The sequence below is a fragment of the Rhineura floridana genome, chromosome 6, assembly GCF_030035675.1.
Source record: "Rhineura floridana isolate rRhiFlo1 chromosome 6, rRhiFlo1.hap2, whole genome shotgun sequence".
In the NCBI taxonomy this organism is placed as follows: Eukaryota; Metazoa; Chordata; class Lepidosauria; order Squamata; family Rhineuridae; genus Rhineura; species Rhineura floridana.
The window spans coordinates 68,008,784-68,028,821 of NC_084485.1; the positions used below are offsets into that span (position 1 = coordinate 68,008,784).

The 20,038-nt window shown below is 43.4% G+C and overlaps 1 protein-coding gene across 1 annotated transcript in view; it reads left to right on the forward strand.

Moving 5' to 3' along the window:
- Nucleotides 1–3,422, forward strand: part of LRRN2 (leucine rich repeat neuronal 2) — a 241,230-nt gene extending 237,808 nt beyond the window's left edge. Inside the window, exon 2 of the mRNA XM_061630374.1 lies at nucleotides 210–3,422. Within this exon, the coding sequence (XP_061486358.1) occupies nucleotides 485–2,635 (2,151 nt within the window). The 5' untranslated portion in view covers nucleotides 210–484 and the 3' untranslated portion in view covers nucleotides 2,636–3,422. The remainder of the gene's footprint in view (nucleotides 1–209) is intronic.
- Nucleotides 3,423–20,038: the final 16,616 nt, after the last annotated feature.

Here is a 20,038-nt window from a genome sequence, read left to right on the forward strand (position 1 = left end):
TGAACTACAACTCCCATCAGCCCAGCCAGCATGGCCACTGGATTGGGCTGATGGGAGTTGTAGTTCAAAAAACTAACCTTTCCAAGCTCTGCATATATGCCAATTTTATATAAAATCTCCACAATAGCATGCTAAGCTTGGACTCCTATGTGTTGCTAACTTGAGCATTTCATTTCTCACACAAAGTTTTTTTAAATAATATGTTTCAGGTGCAGCCTTAAGAAAAATCCTCAACGATGCAAGCAAGAGAAAAAATGAATCACCTATGGAGGAGGAAAAGGAGAAGCTCTGATTAGACAGCAAAGTGCCACTTGATCTGTTACAATGACCTCTTCAGCTGAGAAAGCCTCTTACCCCTAGCACAACACCCTCCCTTAGGAACAATAACCCATCCATGAAAGCATCCAGAGGTGGTCAGGCAGTGGCTATTTGCTGACTGCTCTTACCCCTTTCTAGGTTTTTTTTTGTCCATGCTGAGTTCCAAATGTGTCCTGTAAAAGCTTACACCTTGCATGGAAGTTGGACCTGCCACTTGAAAATGAGACACTTCCAACTGAACTTGCTTCTCATCTGTATGGCAACCACCACTGCAATTCCTGTTGTACCCTGGAAGGTCAGATGTCCACTGCAATGTGTCTGCCAGATCAGGCCATGGTACACACCCAGGTCTGTGTACAGGGAGGCAGCCACGATTGACTGTAATGATTTGTTTATCTCCACAGTGCCTGAAAGCTTGCCAGAGGGGACCCAGATCCTTCTCTTGCAAAGCAACAATATTGCCAAGGTTGAGCAGAGTGAGCTGGACTATCTGAAAAACCTGACAGAACTAGATCTGTCACAGAACAGCTTCTCTGACATTTTGGACTTTGGCCTGAAAAATGTGCCCCGGTTGCTGAGTCTTCACCTGGAAGAGAACCAGCTGGCTGAACTGCCTGATAACAGTTTCCCAGGCCTGTCAAATCTCCAGGAGCTTTATCTTAACCACAATCAAATACGCAGGATTTCACCCCAAGCCTTCTCAGGCCTTGGAAACCTTCTTCGGCTCCACCTCAATTCCAACTTCCTGAGGACAGTTGACTGCCGCTGGTTCCAAGTATTGCCCAGTCTGGAGATCCTCATGATTGGAGGCAACAAAGTTGATGCCATTTTGGATATGAACTTCAGAGCACTGTCAAATCTGAGGAGTTTGGTTCTGGCTGGAATGAACCTGAAGGAGATTTCAGATTATGCACTAGTAGGCTTGAAAAGTCTGGAGAGTCTGTCTTTCTATGATAACAAGCTGGTCAATGTCCCAAAACGGGCACTGCAGCAAGTCCCTGGTCTCAAATTCCTAGATCTGAACAAAAACCCACTTCAGAGGATTAAGCAGAGTGACTTCACAAATATGCTCCACCTCAAGGAACTGGGACTCAACAACATGGAGGAGCTGGTTTCCATTGACAAGTTTGCCTTGATCAACCTGCCTGAACTGACCAAACTGGATGTGACAAACAACCCTAAACTGTCCTACATCCACCCCAGTGCTTTCCACCACCTCCCCCAAATGGAGACCCTCATGCTCAACAACAATGCCCTAAGTGCCTTGCACAAGCAGACACTAGAATCTCTCCCTAATCTGCAGGAGATCAGCATCCATAGCAACCCCATCCGCTGTGACTGTGTCATCCGCTGGGTCAATAGTACAGAGAACCACATTCGCTTCATTGAGCCTCAGTCCACGTTATGTGCTGAGCCTCCAGACCTAAAAAGGAAGCACATCCGTGATGTCCCTTTTAGGGAAATGACTGACAGGTGCCTGCCCCTCATCTCTGACAAAAGCTTTCCTTCCCATTTAGAGGTGATGAACGGTGAGGATGTCTCTCTCCATTGCAGAGCTCTGGCAGAACCAGAACCAGAGATCTACTGGGTCACCCCATCAGGTCTCAAGCTGATGCCCTACTCAGAGGATGAAAAGTATAAAGTGTACCCTGAAGGGACAATGGAGATCCACAAAGTTACAGCACAGGAGGCTGGCCTGTACACATGTATGGCTCAAAATCTCATTGGTGCGGATACCAGAAGCATCAGTCTGACGGTCAACAGTTTTTTCCCCATGAGTGAGGACACTCTAGAGCTGCTGGTGAAGGAAGTACAGGCCTACCACATCCTGGTTGCTTGGAAACCTCATCTCAATACTGTTTCTTCTAACCTCACATGGTCTAGCTTCAACCCCAGCTTGGACATGATGAGTGTGGCCCGCATCCCAACAGGCACTCACACATACAACATCACACGGCTGCACCACAGCATGGAATACTGGGCCTGCCTTCATGTAGCCTTTGTAGACTTGCAGAGCAAAGTGGCCTGTGTCAATGCTAGGACTAAAGAGGCTCAATACCAGTATCCGAAAAGGAGGCAGAGTGTCCTGATGGTGTTGTCTCTTTTCATTTTGTTGCTGTCTATTAGCCTTATAGGCAACTATGGTTTGGGTATTTTCAAGCCACAGCCTGGGAGCCATGCAGCCTGCACACCATGGAAATCAGGCTCATCTTCAGTGCGCGTAGTATATCCAACTTTAATCAAACACTGGGATCAAGGGAGAAAAAGTGAGACACTCCTAGCCATGGAGGTACAAGCAACACCACTAGACTCTTGAAGGTTGCTGGGAGTTTTCCCCCTGGGAGGGTGGGCAAGAGGATCTGGTGGATTTTTTAAAATTACCAAATATAAACAAGAAAAAATGCTCAACCATGAAAACAATAAGCATGGAGGATGAAGAGGACAAAGTGTCCCTTTGGGTGCCTCTTACCCACCCAAATCACCAGTTTGGCCAAACCAATTTTCCTTTATACCAAGACAGACAATCCATTTTATTTTTAATGAAGGGGGTTCCTGCAAAGACAGGTAGTGCCCAGAGTAGACAGCATGGGCTTGAAAGCACCACGCTTGGCATCTCAAGTTTCCTTGGCTCCTTACAGGCAACCTGTGGGTTCTCTGCTACCAATATACATTTTGTTCAGCAAATTGCTGCTCTCCTGGAAATACAAAAAAGCCTTTTCCTTGTATGTAAGTGTGTATTACCCATCGAGAATCTAATCTTGAACCAAATCCACCAAGCCTCTTCTTGTGGGCTGCATGGTTTGCCTCCTTGGGACCTCCTCAAGGAAGATGAATTTGATGGGAAGGCAACCTTATGGGGCTAGGAAATCACAAGTAACAATAATGATCCTCAGAACAATGAATGCATCCTTGAATCCATTAGCAACGTCAGTTAGCAAAAATGGACAGGACCTCAAAAGTGGATTGGAGCTTAATTCAAGGCTATTTTGTAAACTTTTGTGAATAATGTTTAAAAAAAGGAAGAGGGAGGGTGAAGAAATTCCTGCTTTTCTGATTTTTGTAAAGAAAGAAAGAAAAAAAAATCCTTTGTATACCAATCTACCATAGCTTGAAGGCTTTATGCTAGGTCAGCATTGCTTCAGCTAAAGGGTGGGCAGTGGGGAGGGCAGATATGGGGGGAATAATCTTTGATGTAAGAGAGGTTTCAAAGAATAAGGATCTCTTTGTTTTGAAGTGGCTGATTTCCATGCTGCATAACTCAAAACATCCCAGGAGACAAAAGCAAGTGGAGTGGGTGAGGGGTTAAGGAAAAGGGGAGAGGATAAATGTTCCATTTTCTAACTCTGTCATCACCTCTTTGTCTCTGATAAGCCAATTAAAATTGCAAATGAAATATACCAGTGGACAGTGTGCTTTCCCCCAGCCTCTTCCTAGCTGAACGAAATCAGAAAGGCACCAGTGGCTTACCAGGGTGCAGTCGTTGGGACAGTGGCACTCCCATCGCTGGTGCTGCTACAGCTTGCGAGGAGGGAGCGAGATTGGCATAGTGCAAATTCACCAACGGGAGCACTAGATTGGGTCCACCAGTGTGTTTGCACTGCACTGATCTTGCCGCTGCCATGCCCCTCCCCCTGTCAGTAAGCTGCAGCAGCTCCACTCTGCCAGCCACTAACTGGACATAGCTCAGTGGTAGAACATCCACTTTGTATGCAGAAGGTCTCAGGTTCAATCCCCGGCACTTCCAGGTAGAGCTAGGGGAGAACCCTGTCTGAAAACTGGAGAGCTGCTGCCAAGCAGACAATACTGAGCTAGATCGACCGATGGTGTGACTCAGTATAAGACAGCTTCCTATGTTCATATGTACATAGGTTCCTGTGTTGCTGAGTGGTGACCTACAAGTAGGGGGATTCCACACATGTTCCAGGAGAGTGTTTGGGTCAGTACAGTGCAAATGCCCAGGTGCATCCAGCAGAGCCAATCGCATCAGTTGCACATGCTAGCTGGCATTGCTAGTCAGGAGCCACACACTTGTCCAGTGCTGACCTAAACATCCGTGTCTGAGCTATTGCCTTACAATGCCTACATGGAAAGACACATAAAGAGCCACAGGTTAGCCAACCCTGACCTAGCCCCTCTTCATTTTCATTTTTCATTTCATTTTTAACTTGTATACCGCCTTTCTACATCACTGCACTGATGTTTACAAGGCGGTTTACAACCATAGAAATGACAAAAATATACAGAAGTAATCATACTATCATCCTGTAATGCTACAAAATATGATACAAAATAAGCTTAAACAGCAAATGTTACAAAAATACACAATAATACTTATACAAGTGTAGCACCAATACAGATTACTATTAAATAAACCCCATATCAGTCCCTTCTGCTTCTAACATACACACCTTCTCAGGGTCCTGGCTCTCACCCAGAACTCCATCCATCCATCGTGGCTCTCACCCAGGACCCAAACACAGCTTACCCCCAGAGTCTCTTGTTGAACTCGAACTGGGGCTGATGGGAGTTGAGGGCCACAGGTTCTCCATCCCTGATATAAATCACCTCCTCCTACATGCCACATCCCAGTGATAGTTTCAAGATACGGAGGTTGCACGGGCAAGATGCCTTCAGTGACCACCCACCCACTCCCCACTCTCTGATGGGTCAACCTTGTGTCTGTCACAGTTGTCCATCCACTTGCACTTTTCCTTTCTGCCCAGTTTACACCACCACCCAGAGAGAGAAGGTACACAAAATGGAACTTGATGCTTCTTGTTCTTGTCACTGTTCACACACTCACTCACTCCAAGAGGCCAAGTGAACTGGCATCAGCTTTATGGCTCCATGAGTTGGCAGTGGGCCCCCTGCTATAACTCAGGCCTTGCCAAGTGATCAGCAGTGCTGTCCCCAACACTGACTCTGCCACATACCCCTTATGAACTGCAGCTGTTTCAAAAGAGTATTCCATATGAATGCAAAGGATAAATTTCAAGTTTGTTTACAAAACTTCCTATATCACCAACATTAAGAAAAAATAGCATGGCGGTGAACTGCATAAAGTCAATAATGAAATTACATTTATAAAACAAATTCAAACCACATCACAAATCAGTAGATCAGCATCAGCGTAACCAGATCATCCGTCGGGGAAAGCCTGGGTGAACAGATGAGTTTTAAGCAGGTGCCTAAATAACAACACTGTAAGTACCCACCTGATGTTCATTGGAAGCTCATTCTAAAGGGAAAGTGTCACCACACTAAAGTCCTTTTAGTACTAAAGTCCCTTTAGTGGGGGAAAAATGAACCTCCAGAGCATCCATATCTGAAGCACATGCCCCAAGATCCTGCACTAGAGGTGCAAAGAAGTCAAAGTGAGAGGTTTTTTTGGGGGGGGTTAGCATGTGTATGCAGCACTAAAACTCTTACCACCATTTAACAGATACACATACTATTGGAATTGACCCTACCACTACAGCATCCACTTACCACCTTGAAGTAATTATATGCCAGCAAATGTGTGGAAGCTTCTTTGTAACAGCTTTCTTACTTTACCTGCCTGGTGACAGACTAGAGTGGGACTTGAGTCTGTTTTTCTCTGTCTACTTGTCATTCTGTCTGTTTCGTCTAAACAAGGGTTAGCCCGTGATTTTCTACTGGGAAATACTGCAGCAAAACTATCTGGGAAGTGTTGTGTGTAAACAACAGTGAAACAGGAGCAAAACTAGGAAAAGGGTAGATACAGCTGGTGTAATCTAGCCATGCGACTACTGGAAAGACGGTAAGTGTGAACAGATATTTTTACACACACACACACACACACTTACATACATACATAGAACAACATGTTTATATTAATATTCTGTTCTTTGCACTTTAAATGTAGAAAATAAGCATGACATTCAAAAACACAGTCTGTTTCCATCTTTACCACATAAAGGAGGGGTGGAGAACCTGTGGTCCTCTGGATGTTGTTGGACTGCAACTCCCATCAGCCCCCACCAAGCATGGCCAGGGATGATAGCAGTTGTCTTCCAAAAACATCTATGTTCAGGGCCACAGGATCCTTATCCCTGATATAAAGGACCATGCAACAGTCAGACATGGTGTCAAAGTCACTTCATTTGGATACCACTTTTCTACATACATTAAAGCAGTTCATAGCCAAGCATGACAAATACATCCACTAGGTCTCCATATAAACAACACTTTGGTGAACAGTTTTTTCATAACAGTGAAAGTACAAAGAGAAATATCCTCTGTGGCAGGGCACCTAACAGAGTTCAGGAGCAGAATGGGTGGCCCTGGAGAGGGAGATGAAGTTAGTCTTCAGTCCCTGGTGCTAGAAGCATAATGAGATTGCCCCTTGCCAGAGTGTTTGTTACAAGGCACTTCTACGCTACAGCTTCCCTTGCTCTCCACAGCAGGGGAGGAAGGAATTCATTCCTTAGGACAGGGATGGGGAACCTGTGTTCCTCTGGGTGTTGTTGGACTCCATCTCCCATTGGCTCTTGACAGCATGCCCAATGGCCAGGGATGAGGGGAGCTGTAGTCCAACAAGATCTGGAGGGCTTAGGTTCCCCACTCACCTTAGGATAGCCCCACAACCACAGTGGGAAGCAGGTTCAGACTTCCCCTTTTTGCTGCTTGAGGTGAACATATTAAGCCACTGTTCTTCAACCTTGTGTCCCCAGATGTTGTTGGACTACAACTCCCATTATCCTTCGATATTGGCTAAGCTGGCTGGCGATGATGGGAGTTGTAGTCCAACAACATCTGGGGACACAAGGTTGAAGAAAGGTGTGTTAAGCCACTCATCCCTAACACCCAACCTGCTCATTATGTGAGCCTGCAGCAGCAAGCTGGTGTTGGGCACCTATAATATGTAGAGCCTTCCTTGAGCAGTTACTCTAGAATAGCACCATTTTATTTATTTCTTGGAGCTGCCACAAGAAATGGTACAAGGGCAGTTTATTCTAGACAAATTTATCCAACGTTTGCCATTCATAAATGTGACCTCCTACAGATGGGCCTTTAGCCTATCTGGCTGGCTTTGGCAAGTCCCATCCACCCAGAATGTGAAGATGGACTAATCCATTGTTCTCCAGTCCCTGTCAGCAATGCGGCCCACTGGTCCACCAGCACAGGGTACAAAACCAGGGACTAGAAGCTATAGAACTGCATCTTAGCTCTCTACATATGCCCTTGAACTCTCCTTCCATCCTCTTTCAGGAAGAATTAGTCTGCAACTTAGGAATTTTGAAAACATGTCCAGCCTCTTCATTAACTTCCAAATATGTTTGAATGAACCCTTGATAAGAAGCCATCTGCACCATTAAATGGCCATATAAGCATCCACCTCTCTTAACAGAGGACTGAATCATCAGGGCTGGCTCTAAAGGGCGGCCAGGTCAGCCCCTGGCCGAGGGCCCCATGGCCCACAGGGGCCCCTGAAGGGCCCCTCATTATGGTGGGGGAGTAGCACTCCTCTTCCACGGCAGGCTCCCTGCTGCAGATCTCAGGGAGGAAGCTGCCCACCCGCTTGCCAGCTCACCCGCTCACCGGCCCACCCACCCACTTCTTCCCTCCCTTGCTTTCCCCCGCTAACTCACTTGACCTCCCACCCAACCTCCCGCTCCTCCGCCTGCCTGGTAGGTAGGTAGGTAGGTGGGTGGGTGGGGCATGCGTGCATGTGCCAGGGCCCAGGACAGGCTGGTGCCCAAGGGCCCCGACATGCTTGGGGCTGGCCCTGTGAATCATGAACTGCAGGGAATGAAAAATGAAAGAGATTGCCATTACAGAGTTGAGATGTGTCTAGGATGGGGTAGTCAAAGTGGTGCCCTCCAGATGTTGATGGACAGCTCCCATCATCCCTGACTCTTAGCCATGCTGGCTGGAGCTGGTGGGAGTTGGAATCCAATAATATCTGTAGAACACTACACTGGTTACCTCTGGTCTAGGCGATGCCAAACTGTGTGGGTGGTGGTAGTTTGTGGAGGTGTGTGATATGATGGAACAATAAACAGAATTCATCAGATTTGAAGGATGTTATGGCACAAGATTGAGGGCAATAGCACAGCTTTGCGGAGGAAAGTTGCCCAGGGCTTTGAAACCCATCCCTACAGGGATTAAAACTCCCACTCTTTACTTACAACCCAAGTTCATCAATGAAAAATTGAAATGCCAGTGGGGAAATTCCAGACACTTTTCAGCAGTAATTGTCTAATGTAGAATATGCTGCATTAGCAAGCTTCAAAAGGCCTGGAGCAACGCAATGAAATGCCAGAGCACTGTAAACACAATGATGCCAACTCCCTTTAGGAGGAGGGAGGCCTTGGCCCTTGAGTTGATCAGAGAGAGAAGGAAAAACCAACAAGTTTCCCTTATGACATTGTAAGCCCACTGCAGGTAACAACAGTAAATAACTCAGTATTGCTCAAGGTGTACAGCAGAAAGGTTGTCATTAAAAATTAAAAAGGCATGGGACATATGCAGTCTCAGTCTCAGCAATCTGCCACCCCTAGCAATGTGAGCAATAAGGATAGAGTCACTTGTGCATGTGCTCCATGGTGGTTACCTATTAACTCAATATGCCTGCAGTCTCATAGAGAGGAAATTATCATTCATTTTCAAATTTTATTTATCACCTCCACCCAGTCTCATGCCATGGTGTAATTTGATTCTGGCCAGACACTATAGATGACCCACTTTCCATGTGAACTTTTAACTGGTCATCACAAGGCATCTGAATCCCAGAACATCATTCATTCATTCAATCAAAATGATTTTATAACATTTCAAAGGGGAAAAGGCTCTCTCACAGCAGCTTACAAATAAAACATAAAATATATAATACAGTTAATTAAAAACAGCTACATAAAAACCTTCCATTTCAGTACAAAATAAAAATGATAGTGACAGTTAAAACTGCAGCTTGTGAGATATAAACCAGCATCATTATTCAACTAAAAGCAGACTGGAATATCCAAGTCTTTAAGGCCCATTCAAAATAGTCATAAGAGTGCGCCAAGCATATCTCCCATGGAAGGATATTCCATAAGGATAGGGCAACCTCTGAAAAGGCCCTGACTCTTCTGGCCCCCATCCTAATGGACCTTAGTGGCAGACCTCTGGGCAAGGTCTCTTCAGCTGTTCTTAAATAGGACCATCTGGATGGTTGGTGGTCACATAAAATTTGTCACATATTTGGCACTCTATCCATAGTGAGCTGATTAGTATCAGGGACCATCACAAACAAGATTGTACTTTAGCACATTGCTATTAGCACAATCCACATTTGGGTATACTGTTGTAACATGCAAAAATTCTGCCCTGTCTGCAGCAGTGCCTGCATACACCTAGCTCATCATGGGCAGGGGACTCAGTAAATGGAACCATTGCAGATGGTTTTTGTGTAGTTTCAGTATGTGCATGCATGCATGCACGCACACACGCATACACACACACAAAGCAATCCCTGCAATTTACCCTTTTGCTTTTTCACTATGGAACTCTAAACAGTAATCTGCTAGCAGTGCCCAATTTTGCAGTGCTCTGGTTAATCTGGAGGCAGGGGGAGAGAGAGATGTACAGGATCCAATATCTACTTTGATTTCCTCTGCTTGTGTCTTCTTGCTAAAGGCAACGTATTTGCTTGATATTGTTCATTCATCTGAAGCACAAGGTCTGCAGTCTCTGAGATTCAAAAGAACCCCTTACACCATTCTGTTGTGGAGAAAGAGGCTCCTAACTCCTCCTTCATGGACTTGCACCAGTCCATAGTCAGGTTTGTGAACTGAGGACCTAGTGGAGCTGAGCTCATACATCCCTCTATCTCTGCATGCTTATTCTTTAACTGGTAGATACAAATTTAGAATGCGAGGGTACGATTATTCTGGTTCTTTAATCAGAATCCAGAGAGGAAGGCAGAATGGCCCTTCCTTAACTTTCATGGCTCCAGATTTGTATTTACAGAGCTATTCCTTCTGTGTGGAGGCAGTGTAATAAGAAAGGAGTATTTCTATGCCAATTGAATGGTACTTTGCCCATGGTCCAGCCCAACACATGGGGGGAGCAAATGTGTGCAGTTCAACAACTGATGCACAATCTCTGGCCATGCTGACTTGTATGGGCAATGACAGATTATTCAAATCCTTCCTATGCTTGCACAATTCAACCTGCACAGGGGGAAATCATGTGGCTGTTTTCCTAATTAAACCAGGAAATCACTTGATTTCCACCTACGTGTGTGGAACTGTATGTGCACAGACAACATTTGGACAACATGTTCCCCCATGTAGTGGTGAGGTTGGCACAACCAGGTAGGTGGGAAGGAGCTGTGAATACTTTATGCTCTCCACACATGGCAAAAGAAGCATTGTCCAATCCATTCCTCTGACTGTTGGGCAGAGGGGCTTTGGATGCTGTGCGATCCAAAGCAGAGAAATAGCTGCAGTTTCCATACCCAAAGGAATACATAACAGAGCTAATACAGGCCACCAATTATGAACAGGGATGTAGCTCAGTGGCAGAGCATCTGCTTTGCATGCAGAAAGCCCCAGGTTCAATCTCTCACATCTCCAGGTAGCACTAGGAAGGACCCCCTGTCTGAAACCTCAGAGAGCCACTGCCAGTCAGTGTAGACAATACTGAGCTAGGTGGACCCGATGGTCTGACTTGATGGAAAGCAGTTTCCTATGTTCCCATGAATAGCAGCACTACCACCTCTCCTCTTCCCCTCCTGCCTTCTTTATGGCCCATACTGAACCTTACAAGGAACAGAACAAATAGTAAATATTAGCTCAGCTCAGCTGTTGGCCAGCTTCCCTAAACTGGGTACAACAGCGCTTAAAAACCACAATGAATGGACAATTGAATGGAACACAGGCTAACGTTGGAATTTAGTTTTCAAAGTGGGAAAGGGAAGATATTAGCCGTAAAGGGAGCATTTCTTTGTAGAAAATACACTTCTTTTACCTTTGCTTTTTATTTGCATTGGCCATAGTTCCAGCTCAATGTTAGCTGCCAATCGCTTTTTCCTATTCAGACAAGCAGACATTCCTCTGGGGAGGATTAGTCTCGCTTTTTCCTTGTGGCCCCGCCCTCTAACTATACATTTCCACTCCCTCTGGTTGCTAAGGTGACCGAGCATGCTCAGTCTGTTCTATCAGCTGCAGTAGGTTCCTTTAAAAAAAAAACCCTGAAAGTGTGAATATCTGTGTTTTCCCTGGTAGGATACAGCTGAAATACAAATCTTTGTTTGAGCAAAGTTATACTTTTGCGCACAAGTTAGGAGGAAAAGAAAAAAAAGGCACCATTTGCAGCAACATAAAAAAGGCCAACAGAATGGAGGAGAGCAACTGGAAGTTGCTTGTCAGCCTACAGAAAGCAAAATGAAAGAAAGGAGGAGAGAGTAGGTGTAGAGAGGGGAACAATTGCCACACCCACCTAAAAGCATTGGAAGAAAGCATCTGCAAGCACTATCGAAACAGAATGAAGACGTTTTTCCTTCCCTTTTTGCATTATCAGTGGATCAGGTTAGTACAAATTTACAAGGAAAAACTGCGTGATAGCTTCTGTTTGCCGGTAACGTCATGTGAACCATGCGAATTTAAAAGAGATTTGAGTAGCACCAAACACACAGTAAACCACCATGTAGATGAGCCCAAAGTTAGATATTTGCTGCAAGTTTGCCTCCTCCCACAAAACACAAGCCTTTTCTCCCTACAGTCTCCTGTATAAAACACAGCTGTATTTAGCTGGGCACCTCCTAGAAGACATTTTCTTAACAGTAGAAAGAAGCACACAATTCAATCATTCAGGTTCCTGGTTTTAGGGTCTTTCCTGATGGCTTTTAAACACTTGCTCTTGGCAGCCATGGTGTCACTGAGCATAGCACTTAATCTTCTGTTTAAATTTAATCATGTGCTTTAGCTCCACTGAGTAAATGGGGCTTAATTCCCATGTTTAAATTACATGCATGCTTAAGTAACTTCCTAAATGAGGACTGCTGTCATGAAGCAAGTTTTATTTGATCTATAGTACCCTTTCAAAGGAGTTACTCTGGGGCATATGTGGAGGATCAGCATCAGAATTTTCAAAATTGATGCTATTTGCTACTTTGTTCCCAGACTATATGATTCTAAAATCTTGTGTCAAGTCTTTGCCAAATATGTGGCATGTCTGAGCAGAAAAGCATACTCTTTGGACTACAAGGCTTATTTGTTCATTTGCTTATTTATGCTGATAGCTTGCCAGTAATGTAGTGGCAAATTCAGAAGTGCGTGGTCCCTTCATGTTGATCACAGCCATACCCCCTCCCCGCTTTTTTTGCTGTGCGGTTGAGAAAGAGATCCTTGTTAATGCCTAGGAACCAATAAGCATGAAAGAGGAGAGTATTAGCACTGAGAAGTTAATTCTCAGTGGCTGACTTGCCTCCTTTCACTCAGACTGGTTGCAATCAGCAGGAAAGAAGCATGTTAGAAGATTCTTCTCAGTGGCAAACATACTCCCTTTCATGCTGATTGGCTTGTAGGATGCTGGAGACATAGGGACCCTGCTAGAACCCAGGTCCCAAAAAGTAAAGGGTCTAAGACTCCCTGAGACCCTGCACAACTACACCCCTGTAGCCTGCTCTTCACCAAATGGTCTCAGGGTTAGTTACAAAACTATCACAATGAAAACAGGTACAATTTACACTAAAATCATAAAATAAAACCACAAAACTAGTAAGTTAAGAAAACAGCACACAGGGTAGCAATGCTCAGCATTGGCTTAGGCCAAGCCTGCCTTTCCTGGAGAGAATGGGTAAGGGGACCAAGGCAAATGGCAAGTGAGGATTGCCTATGGCAGAAGTGGGAAAGCTTTTTCAGCCTGAGGGCCACATTCCCTTGTGGAAAACTGTCTGGAGGACGTCAGCTAATGCTGGGTGGGGCAACAGAAATGACTCTTATTTTGTACAGGCCAGCTGTGCAAAAACCAGAGATTTCTATATTTCTCCATATAGGCAAACTAGATGCATTATTACAGTTCAAAGATACATTCCAGCCAGTGAAAAACTGGAGCAGAGGCAGTGATAGATGTGGCCTAAAGGGGAAGACTGGCCTGTGGTGACTCTTGAGGGTCAGAAAGAGAGGCCTAAAGGGCCACATTTGACCACTTTGCCTGAGGGTTCCCCACCTCTTTTCCAGCAGGAGGCAGGAAGACAGCGCATGCAGTGATCTCCAGCCACTGCTATAGCGCTGCTTCCTCTGCTGCAACAGTGGCAAGCAGCTATGCCAGATCATTACATATGTGGGCTCACTCATCTCCAGCAATGCTGTAAGCAGTAAAACAGGGAGAAGCTCCAAAATTGTGCACATAACTGACTATGCAAAAATGTCTGAACAACTCCAACATCTTCCAAAGATAAAGACTGCACAGGTGGCTAGCTCAACAAATTGTCATAGTACAAATGGAAACATGAAAGGGTTCTGCAGTAGGATTCCCAGGTCTCCAGTTTCATCTGGAGATTCTGAGTTTTGGGGGTGCTGTCTGGGTCTCCAAGTGAGTCACCCCAATCTCCGGACTCTTCGCTTTAATTTTTTAAAAAATAAGCTCCTAGGTGGTCTGGTTCAAGAGATATACACCAAAATGTCAGCCATCACCCCCTGCAACTTCTATTAAATGAGCTAATAGCCAGCTGCTCGAATCCCCATCCTTTCAGGTTTTTAGCTAATAAGTGAAGTCAGGGTTGGGATTGATGAGGAATTTGTTGACTTCCAGGCAATGGCTAGAACCCATTGCAAGCCCTGAAAACATCTTCCTTTTCCTGCTTATCTGCACATCTTGAATAACAAGATGCACATCACAACTTGAGTAAGTTTTAGCAGCAGCGAGTACCTTTTTCTCTGTGTGCATATACTGCACAATAATTGAGCGGTGATCTAGAACCAGAACAGAGCAGGATCTTGGTAGGCATGCACAATAAATAATTTCAGTCATGAATATAATAAAAGTGTACATACAGGGTTTCTTTAATCACATGCAAAAATAGCATGTACATTTTATCTGTCAAATAATTTTTAAACAGAATATTTTAAAAAGTGTACGTGCATCTTATGATGCCATTACAATGTGTTATACTTCCGTAATTATAGGGCGTCAAACAAGTTTAAATTTTCCTGAGCTGTTGAAGAGGGCAGTTTATTTGTCTAATTCATAGTCTGTTTTAAAACCCTTCCCAATATGAAGCTTTACTCCTATACTGACTATTCTGGGAGTAAAGCTGCAATGCTAATCCCACATACCTGGGAGTAAACTCCATTGAATTCAATAGGACTTACTTTTGAGTAGATATGGTTAGGATTGTGCTGTAAATCAATGGGACTTTTAAGTGAACATAGAAAAGAATCGTGTTGTAAATCTTTCTCTCCCCATCTAATCCTATTTTTTAAGCAATTTGGCAGGGCTTACTTAGTTGTCACAGCTTTTATTTGATAGGAAAGTAATACTGATTTAAAAAAAAAAGTTCTGCAATGACCAACTATTATATGGAGTATACGTATTTTTACATCTCCAGTGTGTGTGTGTGTATGGAGTCTTTCCAACAACTCCATGAGGTAGGGTTGCTGATTGAAAACCAAGGCAGCTCACAAGAAATAAATCAATTTAAAATCAAATAATCATAAAAACAAGTATAAAACCGTTGCTAAACAGCTTAAAGTGGCATGAATTTTGGATTGGGTGAGTGAAGTTCCTTATCACTTGAGGTTGCAGTCCTGTGCACACTTCCCTGTTTGAGTAAGCCCCACTGTATACATTGGAACTTGCTTCCCAGTAAACAAGCATAGGATTGCACTGTAAATACCTTTACAGGTTGTGTAAATAATAAACATCTTTGATAATCAAGCTTATATAAATATTTCTTCATACTATGCCTTTATAAGTATCTGATTTCACACTATGGTTGTACGTTATTATTTCCTCAAGATTTTAAGTGTGCCCTTCTTCCTTGGGGTGGTCATGGTCCCCCTCTGCTGTTTTCACCCTGAGGAGATTAGGCTGAGAGATGGTGAGTATCCCATGGTCACCCAGTAAACTTTGTAGCTGATTTCCATTTTTTAAAAAGTTAATTAAAATTATTTATGTGCAGGCATCAACTCATTTGAAATGTGGTGTTGGAGGAGAGCTTTGCACATACCATGGACTGCGAAAAAGACAAATAATTGGGTGTCAGAGCAAATTAAACCAGAACTATCACTAGAAACTAAAATGATGAAACTGAGTTTGTCATACTTTGGACACATAATGACAAGACCTGATTCACTAGAAAAGACAATAATGCTTGGAAAAACAGAAGGGAGTAGAAAAAGAGGAAGGCCAAACAAGAAATGGATTGATTCCATAAAGGAAGCCACAGACCTGAACTTACAAGATCTGCACAAGGTGGCTCATGACAGATGCTCTTGGAAGTCACTGGGTCACCATAAGCTGTAATTGACTGGAAGGCATATAACAGCAACAAAGCAGCTAGGACGGCAAACAGCTTGGGTCGCCAAAGGTCATAATCAACTTGAAGGCACATAGCAACATAGCAGCAAATAATGAGCAGGCAAAGCTTATGAAGTAATGCAGATCCACGCAATACATTCAGAGCACATTCAACTCACATTTAAAGCACATGACTTCCCCCCAGAATCCTGGGAAGTGTAGTTTTCCCCTCACAGTTATAGTTCCCACCGCCCTTAACAAACTACAGTTCCCATGATTCTATGGTGGGGTTCATGTGCTTCAAATGTGTGCTGAATGTGCTTTAAATGCATGGTGTAGATCTGTCCTAGGTATGCAGTGTATTCATTGGTGAATTGAAAAGAACAATTTTAAAAGATAAATTTTAAACAGGGATGTAGATCAGTGGCAGAGTATATGATTTGCATCCAAATGTTCAAACCCCAATCTCTGGAAAAGACTATTTTCTGGAATCCTGGAGAGCCAATGCTAGTCCATGTCATCAGTACTGAACTAGATGGTACCAAATGGCCTGACTCGATATAAGGCAGATTCCTTTGTGCCTAAAAGACGAAAGAGACCCAAGAGCCACAGTGACTCCAAAATTTATTTTATTTACAACATTTATATACCACTTTATTGTCAGGTTTGCAGAAGGAATTAAAACAATGTAATTATTGGCAAAAACAGTTAAAGACAGGTATTTAAAAACATTCAAAATAATAAAACCAGCAATGAGTTAAAAACAGATAAAAGACACAGTAGCTTCTCAATGCCTGGATAGGCTTGCCTAAACAAAAATGTTTTTAGCAAATGTTTTTAGCAAGTGCCAAAAAGAGTACAATGAAGGAGCCTGCCTAATGTCAATAGGCAGGGAGTTCCAAAGCATAGTGCTGCCGCACAAAAGGATCAATTTCTTACAAGAGAGAACAAGTACTATGTGGCACCCATAACATGAAAAGTACACCTTGAACTTGACCTGGTAGCAAATTGGCAACCAGTGGAGTGGTATTTTGTGCTGACAGGGTCTCACTCAGGACAGCAATTGTGCTGCAGCATGGTTGTGCTGCATGGTGATTTTTGTGACCTTGGCTGACTGGCTGCCAGCATTCTTTTAGTTTTGGTTATTGGTTAGGAACCCTGACTGGCTGTGGGATGTTGAGTTGTTGTTGTTTTGTCTTACTCACAGGAATCCATAAATGCAACATCCTTACACCCATAAAAGCAAGAACAGTTGTTCCATGCGCTTAGCTCAATCCCCTTATACCCACTGATGATACACTTTGTTGGTTGTATGATGGTTTGTTTCTTGCCCTATATTGGTAAAAGAGAATTCCCATATTGGGAAGTGTGGCTGCAATTGCTGTTGTTCCCAAGCTATTGCCTCTGAAGATAGACCAAACCGTATGTGTTTTCTCTCTGCCAATTATTACTCACTAGAATTGGGTTGGCTGTCAAAGTGAGTTTATAGCAGCCCACAGAGTAGGCAGAAAAGGGTAGACAATCTGTTTACTCATTTGTCAAACCTCTTGCTGCAGTGAAAGGTCAAGTCTTGTATTGTATTTTGATATTTGTGTCTTCTGTAAGCTGCCTTGAGGGCCTTGGGCGGGGTATAAATAATAATAATAATAATAATAAAGTCTATAAACCTGTTTGGAGCAGCCACATTACAAGGCAGGGGCAGGGCATTCCAGGCAAGGGGTAACCAACCCTGCTTTGATATGGACATCTTTGCAGAGGATCCATAGTCACTAACTGAACAATCCTAACAATATCTACTCAGAAGCAGAGCTTGGAAAAGTTACTTTTTTGAACTACAACTCCCATCAGCCCAATCCAGTGGCCATGCTGGCTGGGGCTGATGGGAGTTGTAGTTCAAAAAAGTAACTTTTCCAAGCTCTGCTCAGAAGTAAGTCCTGTTGAGTTCTATGGGGCTTAGTCCCTTAGTAAATTTGTTTAGAATTGCAGCCTCAGGAGTATCCATCTTTACCTCTGAGTGCTCCCATCTAACATCTCCACAACACTAGGCTCTCTTCTTCCTACAATGGCCTTCTAGTAACTGACCTGGCATGAGGGCACTTAAACCCTTCTTGCCAGAAGCAGGTAGGCTAGATTAAATGTTCCCATATAGGCTCCCTAAGCAGGTAAGAAGGAATGATCCCATCACTTCAGCTGGACCTGGGAACATCCTCTTTTAGCTAGGATTTCTATCTTTATCTCCAATCAGATTTTGCTTGTTTGAATGGTATACTCCAAGCAACTGTGTTTAATAACATCACTAGGGCTCATACCAATGACATCATTAGGGTCTGCCCCTGAAATCTCAGAGTTTGGGATGCTTCTGACTTGGCAACCCTACTGCACAGGCAAATCACTTGTAGCACCAGCTATTTAATGCTGTGCACCTGGTCCACTAAAAGCAAGTCAAAGCCTTTTAGTTTTGCCACAGCTTTTAATATTTTAATTTCTCACTGTATATTGGCCATATTATTTTAAGAAATGAAATACAGCTCTCATTAAGTAAGTAAAAGTATAAAATGTCCTTTACAAGTGAATTGTACATTCCCAGATTATTTAAAGATATGAGATATGTCAGGATGAAGGAAGGCTGGGCAGATAGACTGCAGCAATGGTTTTCAAATTGCATTTCAAGGGAATATTATGGTTCCTTGGAAGGTTCAGTTTAGTTTCATAACTTTGTCAATAAGACAGGTTTTTATGAAAGATAACTTAACTGTCCTAGAACAAATTCTTCGTTGCGCTGTGCCATAAAAAGGCACTATAGGCACTAAAGTGAAGTGTTGGGTGCATTTTAGGACATTATCTCAGCTTGCGTGGGGCAATGGTGTGGCCCACAGTCCTCACCACTCTCCCAAGTGACTTGTGTCTATCCTGTCTCGAATCCTCTAGAATCTGTCATATACTCAGAGGTTTTCAGCAGACAGGTCAATGTGGTAATTCTTCCTGAAAGGGTCTAGACCAAAAAGACAGGTATAAAATATAAAGATTTCAGAAACTCAACTTATAAAAACAAGGAACCAGTTTGGATAATTATATCTTGGCTTATTAAGCTGAGGTATGCACAACCTTTTTGCTTATGCAAGACTCCTCTTCATTTAAGTTGTGATTAAACCAGTAAACATTTAATTTAGTATAGTTTCCCATTTTGTCAAACTGGGAAACTGTTGTTAGTAGCTCAGTCAGTATTTAGAGACTATAATAAATGCTGGCCATAAGATTCCCTGCTGTACACATCATTTTAATATTTTAACATTCTCTCTAAATGTTTAAGGAAGTTTCTTATTAATCAGTGAAATGATGCTGGTTGCTCATTTTCTTTCTCCTCTGCCAACTGAAAAAAGTCTCTCTCCACTCTGAGCAGCGTACCCATTAAAAGAAGAAGGAAAATGAATACAATGCTCTGTGAAAGACTCTAATTTGGAAAAGGTCAGAAAGGAAACTGGGTAGTCCTGGTCACCATGGCTGCTAGTTTGACCTATACACCAGTTGCTTGGCTTTTGCTTTTAATCAACAGCTGTTCCCTCTGGGACTGAACAATGTATTATTATCATTTCATGCCTTTTCCTGTGCATCTACTACTACTACTACACACACACACACACACACACCTGCCTTTAAACAGCCAGGAGGCTTTTCATAATATTTAGCAAGCTCCAGAATGTCAACAGAGAATGTAGCCTTCGATAGTTGACAAAACTGACATTCACTTGGCATTGAGTTCCCATTTGTATCTATTTGTTTGGATAACATACAAATACCCGTGGTGAGCAGGGGGCAGGGTGAGTGCTTAAATAAGAGAGCTGAGAACATCAACATTTAAGGAAGTTTCCTAGCTGTGGCCAAATTTTGGAGCAAGGAATGAGAGTGCACCTTCTCCAGATCTAGCTTATAAAATCGTGTTTGTCTAAGTGTTTCTTGCAAAATATGATATCTCGGTCTGAACTGAACTAAACTGAGCTCAGCTGAATTAAACCAAATGGGGTCGAGCCACCACAAGGCCAGTGTCAGAAGAGCATGAGAGGAAAGAAGTAAATAGATGCAACAACATTCACAATCACCTGATAAAACACTTTGCAGTGATGGACCCAAATCTAGGATGGGAGACCATCTGGGAACCACATGTATAGTGCCTTGGGTTCCATGGTAAAAGGAAAGGTGGGGTATAAATGTAACAATAAATAAATACATGTAACAAACAAACAAATAAAGC